Source organism: Elgaria multicarinata, chromosome 3 (genome assembly GCF_023053635.1).
Source record: "Elgaria multicarinata webbii isolate HBS135686 ecotype San Diego chromosome 3, rElgMul1.1.pri, whole genome shotgun sequence".
Taxonomy (NCBI): Eukaryota; Metazoa; Chordata; class Lepidosauria; order Squamata; family Anguidae; genus Elgaria; species Elgaria multicarinata.
In genome coordinates, this window is record NC_086173.1 from 11658399 (window position 1) to 11673349 (window position 14951).

A 14951-nucleotide genomic window follows, 5' to 3' on the forward strand; every position below is an offset into this window, starting at 1 on the left:
CAAAGGCCAACACATTCCAGGAGGAAACAAAGAAAAGGCCAGCACACATCTTGCTTCAGGGAATTACCCTCCCAGTACTTAAATTCAACCAGTTTACCGCATTTTAATGCAGTTGTTATCCACCCTTTCTCCTCCTTTTATATTGTTCTCATCATAACACCATGGCCATTAGGGTAAATTTTCCTTCTTCCCCACAGCTGGTTCCACCTACCTGTCACCCTGCAGCTGGGAGACATTTTTTTTAAAAAAAAAAGAAAAATCAATGTGTTGCCATGGCAACAAAACATTCATCCAATGCACTGGTCTTTTCTTTCCCCAGAAGTCTTTGTTCATGAGGTAAAGCACAGGAGTGAAAACACCTAGTGCACGTGCACACCCACCCTTGTTTTTGGGTTACAACCCAAATATAGTCTTGAACATGACAGCTATTTGCTCTTCCAAGTGCCTCGTCAATATTGCTCCAGAGTGACAGCCATTTTGATGCAGTGAATAGACATGGATTTACCTCTTGCAATCTCAGCGTGTGCCCTTAGGCAAGGCACACAGACGCTCAGTTGCTCCTGTAAAACATGAGTAGTATTGACCGATTACAAATTTCTAGAATGCTTCCAGTAACTGGGCACTGGGCATACAAGAGAATAAAACAGAGGCCCTGCCTTCTGGCTTGATTTCAGTAGAGACAAGGCTTCTGTTCATGTGATAGCAGAATTTTAGTCTCTTCTGCCCCCTGCATCGTGACTGATCACTTTTTTGTACAAAGCAGGAACTTCTCCCTAAGCAGGTCTAATTTTGATCAGACACCAGCGCGAATTAAGCTATCATACAGGCCTCCACAGAGCACCAACTTCATACAAGCAGGCAGTCCACAGAGCAGAAAGATTCACCACCCTTCCACAAAGTGAACTGAGCGCCCGTCCCCCACTGAGGCCTGGTTCAGACAATACGCTAAACCATGCTGCTTGTGGTTAAGCAGCCTTGTCTGAACCAGGCCTGACTGAATTCAGCCAGGGCAAAGACTGTAGTCTGACAAGGGAAGTAGAGTGAAGAGCAGGAGAATCCAGAGGAATGCCGGCATGACAGAGTAATAATAATAATAATAATAATAATAATAATAAATGTATTTCTTACCCGCCTCTCCTTTTAGATCGAGGCGGGGAACAACATTAGAACAGGAATCAATACATCTTAAAAATTCATGATTTAACATTGATCTGGATAGGCTTGCCGGAAAAGGCTAGTCTTTAAAGCTGCCTTAAAATCACACATAGAGTTAATTTTACGAATCTCCTCCGGCAGGCCATTCCACAATCTGGGGGCGACAGAAGAAAAGGTCCTCTGGGAAACTGATGTCAGCCTAGTTTTAGCTGACTGAAGTAAGTTCACCCCAGAGGACCTGAGTGTGCGGGGCGGACTATATGGGAGAAGGCGATCCCGCAAGTAACCTGGACCCAAACCATTTAGGGCTTTAAAGGTAATGACCAACACTTTGTACTTTGCCCGGAAACTAATTGGCAGCCAGTGGAGTGATTTTAATGTTGGTGTAATGTGGTCATCCCTAGGTGTACCGGTGACCAACCTGGCTGCCATATTTTGAACTAGTTGAAGTTTCCGAACTAGGTACAATGGTAGCCCTATGTAGAGCGCATTGCAGAAGTCAAGCCTTGAGGTTACCAGCGCGTGCACTACTGTCTTTAGGTCTTCTGACTCTAAGAAGGGGCGCAGCTGGCGTATCAGCCGAAGCTGATAGTAGGCACTCCTGGCCGTCGCATCTATCTGGGCTGTCATTTGGAGTGACGGATCCAGGAGCACCCCCAAACTGCGAACACAGTCTTTCAGGGGGAGTGTAGCCCCATCCAGAACTGGCTGACACACCTCCAAACTTAGGTCAGAGCCCTTGACAGCAAGCACCTCTGTTTTGTCTGGATTCAGCTTCAGTTTGTTTTTCCTCATCCAGCCCATTACTGCCTCCAAGCATTCATTCAGAGGAGACACACTATCCTTAGCTGATGCTGTTACTGAAGGCATAGAGAAATATATTTGGGTGTCATCAGCATACTGATAGCACCCCGCCCCATGCCTCCGGATGATCTCTCCCAGCGGTTTCATGTAGATGTTAAACAGCATTGGGGATAGGATGGCACCTTGTGGTACGCCATACAACAGCTCCTTTTTTGAGGAGCGACTATCCCCAAGCATCACCATCTGGAATCTACCTGAGAGGTAGGACCGGAACCACTGGAGCACAGTGCCCCCGATTCCCAAAGCCCTCAGGCGTTCCAGAAGGATACCATGGTCGATGGTATCGAAAGCTGCTGAAAGGTCCAAAAGTACCAGCAGGGACACACTTCCCCTGTCAATACTCATGCGGAGATCATCCACTAAGGCGACCATAGCTGTCTCAACTCCGTATCCTGCCCTAAAGCCAGTTTGAAATGGGTCTAGAAAATCTGTATCATCCAAGACTGCTTGGAGTTGGAAGGCAACTGCCCTCTCAATCACCTTGCCCAAAAATGGAAGATTTGATACTGGTCTATAATTATTAAGGTCCAGGGGATCCAGGGAGGGCTTTTTGAGAAGTGGCCGTACCACTGCTTCTTTTAAACATGGTGGAAAACTCCCCTCCCTGAGAGATGCATTAATAATATGTTGTAGTTGTAGTCTAACTGCATCTCCTCCCTGGGTGACCAGCCAAGAAGGACAGGGATCGAGAGGACAAGTTGTCCTCCTTACTCGTCCAAGCAGCTTGTCCACATCATCAGTACTCACCAACTGAAACTGATCCAGTGTAATCCTACTCACAAAGTTGCTGGACACTTCAGCTTCAGCTTCTACTTCAGAGTAGCTTTCCCCAAGCTGTTGCCTTCCAGATGTTTTAGATTACAACTCCCATCAACCCCAGCCAGCATAGCCAATGGTAAGGGATGATGAGAGTTGAAGTCTAAAATATTTGAGAGGACATCAAATTGGGGAAAGTTAAGGTTAAGTGTTCAGAAAGATGGCTACAACATACCAGGAGGAGCCAGGTGGATGCTAGATGCTAAAGATCCCGTTTTTTCAAAGCTGATGGGAAAATGGGTGTTGCTGTTGGGTCCCATAGCTTGGGAGGTTCTAGGCATCTGCCACATCACATGGTTTACTGGCTACACAGTAAGCAACTAAGCTGTTCCTGGTCGTCCGAATGCACCTAGACATTACATTATGAAAATGTGACTATGGTGTAGAAATTGACCAAAATAGCAACCTATTTTACTGGACCTATTTCTGTTGGAGGAAAAAACACACATAAACGTTGGAGTGCTGTGTAACTCTATTAAGTTCAAGAGAACTGCCAGGTAAGTCTGTCCATTTCATCCACTTCTTGTGATCCATCAAACTGAATGCTGCCCTGCAAGCCTGTAAGGTAGTCCTCGTCTTAACAAACTGGAGTGCTGCCCTAAATAGGAGGTTTGCACTCAGCAGGGTACAATTCAGGGCTGGGGAAAGCTGCATTCGGCTTGGTGGCTTACAAGTTGTGCCAGCCTACACTAAAAAATTGAGACAAATCCTATTTATCAAGAGTTCCGTTTTTTAAAAATTATCAAACCTTGCAAAAGCAACAAAAAAGCAAGATACCTACCATCAAGTAGTAGTAAGAGAGCAAGAAAAAATAAGGTCAAAACTCCGGTGATATTTAATTGGCGAGGGTTTTTTATTTTTCTTGCATAAGAGAACTGGAACACTCTCTCTATACATATATATATACACAAAGCTTGCTTTGCATCAGACCAAAAAGCTAGGAACTTGGTGGGAATCTTATTGATTTTACTAAACAGAGAGCAATGCAGCAAAACTGAAAGAGTGACTTTACAGTGTGTGTTTTAAAACCACAAATGGATCATGACCTGCCTCTTAAAAAAAAAAAAAAAAAAAGGAGCGAAGAAAAAAAGAAAAAAACCTGGAAGCCTACATCTAATTGCCCTCTCTTGGGATGGCGTTTCAACATCAATAACCATACACAGGAATGGTTAACATACAGTTTATCCTAATGCAATTCTACATGGGTTATAAACTTGGGGGAGGGGAAGCTGCATGGGGTGGGTATCAATGGCTAACATCTTTGCATGTCTAAAAAGGCATCTTCAAGTTTTAAGTCAACATGAAAGCATACTAGAAGCCCAAACATGGCAGGTTGAAAATCAAGCCTCTGGATCCAGAGCCCTGGGTATGCTTGGAGGCCCACTCTGAATCCTTGCATAAGCAGGTCTTCCCCATTCACTTCAATGGAGCGGCAATGCAATAGAGGGGGTACACATCCCTTCACGTACATGGAAACCTCCCCTTTATGGAAGTGAATAGGAAAGCCCAGGGGGCTCCATTGGCGCTAAGGGAGCTGTACATTTGAGTTTGCTACTTTAAAGGGTGCCTGTCAGGCTATGCTGCAGAAGAACGGCCCTTGTAATGTATCCAAGATCAATTTATCAATGATTGGCCATTTGGGAAGCCGAATGTCGCTGAAATCTGAGTGAGAGCTGGGGGCACGGGGGAAGAGAACATTACTTTTTAACCTAAACAAGGACGGACATTAGTGGAAGAGATTTTGATTCCATCTAAAACACCAAGAGCTAAGTTTTGCCACCATCGGCGGAGCGCTGTAATAAATAACTCTATTCTATGCTGGATGTGGAGCAAAAGCGTTGAAGTATGACCCTGTAGCACAAACGTGTCTCCTGAACTGGAGGAATCGTCAATATCAAACTCAAGCGGCTGTGGGTTTATTTATTTTTTCTTTAAAACATCCTCCTTGCTGTGTCTATGAAAGATGCTACTGTCTCCTCGTTTCGATTGTGTTTTCAGCCTCAGCTAACCATGCATCTCTATGGGTGGGGGAAAACATTGCATCAAGGTGTCAAAGAAGGTATTGAGATATGAAACAAGGGGTTTTTATAAAATAAAAAAGCTAGATATGAAGTTTGTTCAGGGATAGAGAGTGCACAGAGGGTTGGAATAAAGGTTCTCTTGTTCCTTTTTCCCGCCACCCTTTCCTTTCCAAGCGTGTCGCGCCAAGGCACTTTCACTCCATACGTAGGATGATATGGATCCCTGAATCTGTGAATACTGGTCCGCTCATCTCGCCAGTCCTCAGCGCAAATGAGGCATCTTCAAAAGGTTTCTGCATTTGTCCTGCCAAATGGAAGAAAAAATCCAATTAAATACAGGCAACAGATATCCTACCAAGAGCATTTGGGACCAAGCCACACACATATTAAGGACTAGCAGATTTTGTCCTCATTGGTTCCTCAAGACAGCCAGAGCAACATAAGGAAAATCAGAAACACCAGTACTCATTAGAAGGTATCAGGTCGAATATCGGTGCAATAAGGTACGTGGATTTTATACTCATAGTTTAGATTATGTACATTCATGGTCTAGGGTATGAGTGGGTGTGCATGTGCTCACCCACATGTACCTTTGTTATCTGACCAGTGGTGTGTGTTAAAGGGTGTAAAAGTTTGTGGACAGCCAAGATGACTTTCATCAGGGATAACATACAATTATGAATTCTTCTTCAATGTTTGACAAATAGGCATGTTTTCTCTCTTAACAACTCTCCGGTTTTACAATTTTTATTAAAATAACTAGAAATACACAGAATAAATATCAACTCATTGCATTAATAGATGATTTTAATACACAAATACAAACCAATGAAATTAAGGAGTATGGTCAAATGCTAGCACGCATTTTTTTCATTTCAAAATGTAACAAAGATATTTCATTTCCCAATAAACCTGTTCTCAAATATTTGATTCTCAGGCTTTTATGTAATAAGTCATTTTCCTCATAATAGCAACACCCATCCAGAACAGGTTGAACATCCTCCATCCAGTCAAGAGAATCACACAACAATAGCATCTCAAACTTGTCTGACTTGCGTTTAAGTTTATTAGCCCTCATCCAGTCCACTGTCACAGGCAGGCATCCATTTAGGACATCTACAGCCTCACCTGATGAAAAGGAGAAATAGAGCTGGATGTCATCAGCCTACTCTGGATGACTGCACTCAACAGTTTCATGTAGATGTTGAATAACATGGGGAACAAAACTGACCCCTGCAGAACCCCATACTGGAGAATCCACAGGACCGAGCTATACCCCTCCAGGTAGGAGCAAAATCATCACAATGTATTGCCTCACACTCCCAACTCAGACAAATGTCCCAGAAGGATGTCATGGTCAATGGTACTGAAAGCCACTAAGAGTTCAAGGAGAACCAACAAGGTCACATTCCCCTTGTCTTTCTAATGACATAGGTCATCATACAGGGTGACCAAGGCTGTTTCCATGCCAAAATTAGGCCTGACCCCTGATTGAAATTGATCGAGATAATCAGTCTCATCCAAGAGTGTCTGGAGCTGGTTGGCAAATACCTGTTCAAGAACCTTTCCCAAGAAAGGAACATTTGCCACTGGCTTAAAATTGTTAAGATTTTCCAGATACAAGGAGACGTTCCACAGGGGCAACGTCATTGTTTTTTCCAATGCAACACAATAGAAATTTTAACTATGTCAACAAATAACCATCCCTACAGCACAGATTTCTACACATCCTTTTAAATAACTCAGAAGCACCCTTAACGGATCCAATAGTATTTTATAATGTACTAGCAAAAAAGCCCGTCATACGACAGGTGTAGAGGAGCAGTCTGGTAAGGAGATTAGTGGGTTTTGGCCCCTCTGCTAGGCCGGAAGCTCCTGGCAGTTATCTTTCTCGGAACTTGGAACTTCCATAGAAGGCAGCAGTTCCAAGAAACGTCGCTAGATGGCAATAGAGGGCAAAAACTATTTCTTGGAACTTTCAAAGAAGGCCACAGTTCTGAGGAACGTCCCTAGATGGCACCAGAGGGCAAAAACTATAATTAGCTTGGAAGAGCAGTCTGGGCTTTTATAGATATAGACTATAAGCTTAATTTTATGCACAAAGTCAAATATGATTTTATTTCTTCACAGTGCCAAAAAATATGCGTACCACACTCACTATGTCTCCAGCATTTATCACAAGTCAAATTATGTATCCCTCTTCATCTTTTATGGAGTAAGACATCATTAGCGAAAATGCTTGAAAAAATTCCATTTTAAATCCATCACTATTAAATCCTTCCCTACTCTAGCAGATTTCAAGAAAAACTGACTTAAGAATGTCAGAGACTCCTTGGCTTACCTGGGACTCATTGGTCCCAGTCTGACAGCAGCAAAAGAAAGCAGGAAAACACTGTTGCTGGCTTGGTCCACAGTACTAACAATGATCATAGAATATGTAATGAATTTGCTAGGCACTTCCAGAATAAAATCTTTTGCATCCGCCAGGACTTAGACTCCAGTGTTATAGCAGGTGAATCTAGTGAGGTGTCCAGAGTACAGTCTTGTCCTGTAATCTTGGATGAGTTTCAGTTGGTACAGCTCGAGGATGTGGACAAAGTGCTTGGACAGGTCCGCGCAACCACCTCTGTACTGGATCCTTGCCCCTCTTGGCTAATAAAAGCTAGTAGGGATGGAACAGCCGGCTGGGCCAAGGAGGTGATTAATGCCTCTCTACGAGAGGGAGTGGTCCCAGACCGTCTGAAAGAGGCGGTAGTGAGACCACTCCTGAAGAAAACTTCCTTGGACCCGGAAAATCTTAGTAACTACAGCCCGGTAGCAAATGTTCCATTCCTGGGCAAGGTCCTTGAGCGGGTGGTGGCGGGCCAGCTCCAGACACTCTTGGATGAGACTGATTATCTGGATCCATTTCAGTCGGGTTTCAGGCCCGGCTTTGGCACGGAAACAGCCTTGGTCGCCCTGTATGATGACCTATGTCGGGAGAAGGACAGGGGGAGTGTGACTTTGTTGATTCTCCTTGATCTCTCAGCGGCTTTCGATACCATCGACCATGGTATCCTTCTGGAACGTCTGGCTGAGCTGGGAGTGGGGGGCACTGCATTGCAGTGGTTCCGCTCCTACTTAGCAGGACGGCTCCAGAAGGTGGTGCTTGGGGGACGTTGCTCGGCCCCGTGGACTCTTCAGTATGGAGTTCCGCAGGGATCGGTCTTGTCCCCCATGCTGTTTAACATGTACATGAAACCGTTGGGTGCGGTCATCCGGAGTTTTGGAGTGCGCTGTCATCAGTACGCTGACGACACGCAGCTCTACTGCTCCTTTTCATCCTCATCAGGTGTGGCTGTGGATGTGCTGAACCGGTGCTTGGCTGCGACAATGGACTGGATGAGGGCTAATAAACTGAAGCTCAATCCAGACAAGACTGAGATGCTGCTGGTGGGTGGTTCCTCTGATCGGATGGGGGGTGTTCAACCGGTTCTGGATGGGGTTGCACTCCCCCTGAAGGAGCAGGTTCGTAGCTTGGGGGTTCTCCTAGAACCATCTTTGTCACTTGAGGCTCAGGTGGCCTCGGTGGCACGGAGTGCTTTCTACCAACTTCGGTTGGTGGCCCAGCTACGCCCCTATCTGGACAGGGATAACCTAGCTTCAGTTGTCCATACTCTGGTAACTTCCAAATTAGATTACTGCAATGCCCTCTACATGGGGCTGCCTTTGAAGACGGTCCGGAAGCTGCAGCTTGTGCAAAATGCGGCGGCCAGATTGATAGCTGGAACAGGGAGGTTTGAGCATGTAACACCGATTCTGGCCCGCTTGCATTGGCTGCCTATATGTTTCCGAGCCCAATTCAAGGTGCTGGTCTTAACCTATAAAGCCCTACATGGCTTGGGACCACAATACCTGATGGAACGCCTCTCCCGACATGAACCTACCCGTACACTGCGCTCAACATCTAAGGTCCTCCTCCGAGTGCCTACTCCAAGGGAAGCTCGGAGGATGGCAACAAGGGAGAGGGCCTTTTCAGTGGTGGCCCCCCGACTGTGGAATGATCTCCCCGATGAGGCTCGCCTGGCGCCAACATTGTTATCTTTTCGGCGCCAGGTCAAGACTTTTCTCTTCTCCCAGGCATTTTTAACAGCATTTTAACAGCATTTAACAACGTTAAGTTTGTTTTTAATGGACCCCACAATTGTTGTTTTTAAATGGATACTGTTGTTTTTATACTGTTTTTATGTGTGTGTGTGTGTGTGTGTGTGGTTTTAAATTGTATACTTTTAATGTTTACTATTTTTAAATGTTGTAAACCGCCCAGAGAGCTTCGGCTGTGGGGCGGTATATAAATGTAATTAAATAAATAAATAAATAAATAAATAAATAGAATACAGCTTCTTGGTACTCTCTCCATGGAGCTACCCTTGAAGAGTGTCAAAAAGCTTCAACTGGTCCAAAATCAGGCAAGCTCAGCTGCTTACTGGTGTGCAGTATCAGCACCACATCATTCCAATCCTGGAAGCTCTGCACTCCGGACTTAATTTGAAGTGCTGGTTTTAACCTTGCAAGCGCTAAATGGTTTAGGGCATGGCTATTTGAGGGATCACCTTGTCTTGGCATGAACCTGCTCAGTTACGAAGTTCAGCAGAAGAGGCCCTTTCATCTTGCTCATAGGGCCAGCTTGTTAGGCACGTGGGAAAGGGCTTTCTCCTGTGTTGCTCTCAAATTCTCTCTCTACATTCAAAAAGAGGGCCAAAACACACCTTATTAATTTGGCATTTTAAACTGTTACAGTTTTTAAGGTTGCTTTTAGTATTTCATTATGCTTGTGTTTATTATGCTTAATTTCTGAATTCCTGCAAGCCACCTTGGTGGTATAGAAAGGCAAATAATCAATCAGTCAAATAGCTGAACCTCTTGGTACCTGAGCCCCCCTTTCTTTACAACTGCTCCTCTTTGCCCTGTTCCTTCTGTGAACCTCTCTCAAAGGCTGTGCACCTGGGCCCAGATTGGTTCTGCCTTACACACCTTCCCTGTGGACTCAAATTCAGCCTAGACCAGGACCGCTCTATAGATGCTGCTCATGCCTGAGCCGGCGGCCCCAGACACCCCAGGGAATGTGTTTTGCAAGCACAGGCAGAACTAAAGAAATGCTCGGGAAAATGCAGCAACTAAACTGCTGCAGCAGGCCGAAGAACAAATGGTATCTGCATCCAATTTAAGGAGGTCTAGGAGTCTGCAGCTTCCAGCTCAAGATAACGAGGCTTTTACCCACTGCAAAAGGGCACCATCTTCCACCAGAGATTTGAGCACCAGGTGTCAAAAAGGAAGAAAAGAACAGGAGCTGAAGCTCAGTGGCCTGAACTCGGCACTGAAAATCTTCACAAGGACTTGCTGCCTTGCGATGCTCGACACGGCATGGATAAGGCAAGAAAAGACCGAGTAAATCTTATGTAAGTTTATGACCCTTGTCTCGGAATCACAAGATATTGCTGGAGGAGACGAGGACAGAAAACTTAAAGACAGTGTAATGGATGAATCTTCGCCAGGATTCCCCCCCCTTTCCCACCCCCCAAAGGGGAGACGTTTGGGTGATATACTAATCTCTTTGCAGGCTGTGCATCGCAGGCGCATCAGGAGTCCGAGGAGGTTGAGTGGAATTTATATATTTTACTTCTAGCTTTAAATCCACCTGTTCTTTTTCTTCCATCTGCAGCTCTAAACTTCCTCTTCCAGGAGCAGCCATTATAGATTTGGTCTGTTGTTTCCCACAAGTCTTAGATCAAGAGACAACTGGACATGGTTGCCTGGGTGATTAAAAAATTGGTGTGGGTACTGTAGGACTCTCTCTATACAGCTGTATTACGCTCAATAAACAGAGCTGCCTTACAATCCTTGGCAGTACCTAGTGATCAGGATGGCATCCTGAACTGTGAAATGCTTTCTCAACAGTGATATAGAGTGTTTCTGTCTGTGCATAAATACAAATCAGTTCAGCGCTCTACAACTGCCAAAGTACAAGCCCTTTCATTCTTTCTCGGCTTGCACAAGAGCAGCCATGGTGTGCTAACCCATCACTACACCAATCTAGTTGTGGGACGGAGTGTTGGACTTGGTGCTGGGAAGACAGAGGCCCCATTCAGACAACACACTAAACCAGGCTGCTTAACCACAAAACGGTTGGTTAAGCAGCCTGGTTTAGTGTGTTGTCTGAACGGGGCCAGAGATTTCCACCCTTGCTCAGCTGTGGCCGTGTTTGCAAAGAAGGATATCCTAGAGCTCACCAGAGGACAGAAAAGGGAAAGCGCAATGATCAAAGCAATGAAAAGCATTCGGAGCTGTTTAGTTTAGATTTAGAAGTTTAGAAAAGATTCAGTGGGGAGGGGAGCTCGAGAGGTGTATAAAATGATGAATAGCCTGAACAGCCTTAACACAGTGGATAGAGGAAAATCCTTCGCCCTCTCTTACAAGGGTATAACTTTTGCTACTTCTTCACAAAAAAGACAGCCTATGGAATTCACTGCCATAGGATATGATGATGGCCACCAGTTTTAAAAAGGTGAGAAAAATTCCTAAACAACAGGTCCAGGGTAGATTAAATTTAAACTGCTCTGGGGGGCGGGGGGGAGAGGGAAAAGAGAGCCGTTTAAATCAATGATATAAATTGTTTCTCATTTTCTAATTGAGTTTATAATTAATTGTAATTAAGTTTCTCATTTTGTAATCACATACCTCCTGGACGAATATGGATACTAATTAGTTGCTATAATAAAACAAAACATATTGGTTTGCACTAAATAATTGGATTTCTCTGTACACATGCACAGAGCAAGATAACCTAGTCTTCAAATAAATGTCTGGAATTTTCCAGAAGCATGGAGTGTTGGCAAGAACAGCATCTCACACTATGAGTGCTCAAGTTGTTAAGAGAACATGAACAGGGGCACAAGATAGATGAATAAAATCAACTACACAGACGTAGGGAATAATCAAGAGCTGAGAAACCTTCTGTGCTTCTATTCGCCATACCCTGGAACCACAATTCCCCCAGAGACCTGCAATTTCTGCATTGGCCAGCCGATACCATAGCAGCTCACCTGGCTTAGGTGAAGAGGCAAAATCCAGGAGGCCCATAATAGGGATGAGAGGAAGAAATTCTACTAAAAGGATGTTTCACAGAGAAAAGGTGTGAGATGGAAGTCTACAATGACATGGGATACCAGAAAAAAGGGGTAGAGATAATGGCACACGTTTTATTAGCAATCGGTTTTAAAAGTTACGATCCAAGGTTTCCCTCAAACTGTGGCTCACTGGGGTTGGGCTGCTGCTATGGGCCCAGTTACTTCAGGCTGAAGATGAAGTATCAGGCCAAAAGGATGCATTCAAGTTGGCAGCGAAAAGTGATGCTAACGTAGCAGCTTTGGGGTTGGAAAAAAGTGCACAAGGATATAAGACCTTGGTAGGTATTTCCTACAAATGCTTCTACAGTGGCATGTACGCATATACTCATAAGTTTTGTTCTTTGGGGGGATGGTACCATTCCATAACATCTGAGATGCACTCCTTTAGCACATCCCTCTGCCCAATTCCCCAAGTTGATTCTTTTAAAAGCCAATTTTACTCTCCAACCAAGAGCTCTTCATTTCAGGATGAAGAAAAACAACTTTATACTCCCTGCCCACGCTTCAATAAAGCCAAAAGAGGAAACGTCAATTACTTGTTGTTGCTTTCTTTCTTTTTCTGAAGAAGATAAATTGGAAAGTTTGAGCTGTTTCACTTCTAAATGTAGCCAGGATTCATAGTTCTAATAAATTACGGTTTGCAGCCCCACAAAATGAGTGAAAGGAGAGAAAAGATGGAGATCAGGGTGTCAGAAGAGCTGAGCAGCTGCTTGTGCCACTAGTGCCACCTGGTGGACAAAGGGACTCCGGCAGCTTTGCTGTGTATTGTTCGCCAATCTCATCTCAACCATCTCCACCGGTAAGTCACCCAGGATCATGGCTGAGCTGACAGTTTCTAAATGAGACCAAACTACCAGTCACCAGCAGCCCAAGATTAATGACTGTTTCATTACTTCCCAATCCATAAAGTGCCAATATTAGCAGCCATCCTTTTTTTTTTTTTAAAGGAAATATTTGACTGAGGAAGAAATTGCTGCCATTTGACGACAAGACAAAGCTCTGAATAGAAATGAAGACAAAGAGCAATTAAAATGATAACTCCTCTGCAAATCAAGACCTGGATTCACAATGACCAAAGTTTTGGCTAGATAAAATTAGCAGTGTCTTGGCTGGTGAGTGAGCAAACACTCCACTGCTCTCAAGCAGCAAAAGCTTTTATTATTTCAAGTAGAAATTGACCCTGTTCAGCTGACTCGCTGAGCCACAGTGGTTAAGCATTTTGAGCTAAACAGTATGGCTTAGCATGTCGTGTGAACCCTTCCTAACCATGGTGGCTACATAACCACATTTCAAATGTGCTCACTAACCATTTGCTACAAAAGGAGGTTCGCTTGGCACCTACATTATATGCTTTTAGATGCCAGGTGAAGACCTTTTTATTCTCCCAATATTTTAACGATCTATAAATTTTAAATAACATGGTTTTAAATTTGTAATTTTGCATTGCTGCTGTTTTGTTTTTATCTGGTTGAGCTTTTATATTGTATTTTATATTATGGTTTTATACTGTTGTTTTATATTTTGAATGGTTTTAATTTTTGTGAACCGCCCAGAGAGCTCCGGCTATTGGGTGGTATAGAAATGTAATAAATAAATAAATAAAGGGCTAGCGGCCTAACCATGGCTTAGTGTGTTGTCTGAACAGGCCTATTGTCATGTGGGGAGGTGTTTCTATGGCTATGCTAATGCATCCTGGGGTGAAGTCATTTACTCCACCTGACCTGCAAATTCACATTCTGCATGCCTGTACAAATAGAGATGTGTTCATTAAAAAAAAACTCATAAGAATGTAACTTCATATTTTCCTTCCAACTTGTGGCCAGTGGGTGCTTCTCCCACTTTTAAATTACAGGTGGGGGCTCCGCTTTGGAGTCTGCATGAAGGCTGCAGGTGCCAAAATGGGGCTGAATCCAAAATGGCCTCTTGCCCTTGAAGCACTTCCAAGACGGCAGCAGAAGTGCACTACGATGTGCTACCCCCACTCACAACGCAGAGGCGTCCCTCCGGAGCACCACGACAAACCACCAGCCTCTTCTTCTGGTACATAATGTGAAGTGGGGCTGTACTGTGGGGGAAGTTTAAACCAGAGCAGGAGGGACACTGGCTGTTGAGACCGCGCTAGGCCTCAGTATGCTCCCAACGACGATCACTGAGAGTGCGCCAAGGTCCACAGGTCTCCCTCCTTTGTAATCAATCCTTTAAGACAAAATCGCGCGTCCAGCAGATCCTGCATAACTAATCTGTTTTTTATGGATTCCGAATTGGACAGAGGAATGTGTGGAGCCATTGTAGTCATTGTTATCCTGAACAGATGAGGGAAAATTCTCAAGTTTGTCTGATGAAGGGTCAGAGTTTAACACCAGATGTGTATTACAGAATCAGCCAGAAGTAGAGAGCCCATCTTTTCAGGGTGACACATCAAAAATGAAAGCCATAAATATGTGCAAGTCAGGGTGCACTACCTTTTTGTCCACCGGGGCCACCAAATGCGGGGCTAGGGGTTGCTAGCATGCACACATGCTCCCCGCCCCTGCCACAACACACACTCTTCATAAAGCCCTGACAATCACATATTTACTCAGCCTCTCCCACCCACCCCACCCTCACCACTCCTTCCTTACATTTTAAAAAGCTGTTCTGGGAGGCAAACTCACAGGGCTCTATGGTTCCTGCTCTAGAAATCCTACTCCTAGACCAGGGGTGGGCTACTTGTGGCCCTCCAGATGTTTTAGCCTACGATTCCCGTGGTCTTTTGCCACTGGCTATTCTGGCAAAAGCCTAATAGGAGTTGTAAGCCCAAACACCTAGAGGGTCACAAATTGCTCCCCCCTGCCCTACTGGACGCCCTATGGTCCCTGCTATAGAAGCCCCAGTCATGGAGCATCCTCCAGAAGGAAAAAATGTGATTTGCAATTGCAAAAAGACAGAA

At 44.6% G+C, this 14951-nt stretch overlaps 2 protein-coding genes across 2 annotated transcripts in view; both read right to left on the bottom strand.

The window, feature by feature from the left end:
* The window catches only part of CHCHD5 (coiled-coil-helix-coiled-coil-helix domain containing 5), a 474014-nt gene that overhangs the window by 131351 nt on the left and 327712 nt on the right, over positions 1-14951 (bottom strand). The window lies entirely within an intron of this gene.
* The window catches only part of PIN1 (peptidylprolyl cis/trans isomerase, NIMA-interacting 1), a 56234-nt gene continuing 44952 nt past the window's right edge, over positions 3670-14951 (bottom strand). Inside the window, exon 4 of the mRNA XM_063119287.1 lies at positions 3670-5160. Coding sequence (XP_062975357.1) covers positions 5051-5160 — 110 coding nt within the window. The 3' untranslated portion in view covers positions 3670-5050. The remainder of the gene's footprint in view (positions 5161-14951) is intronic.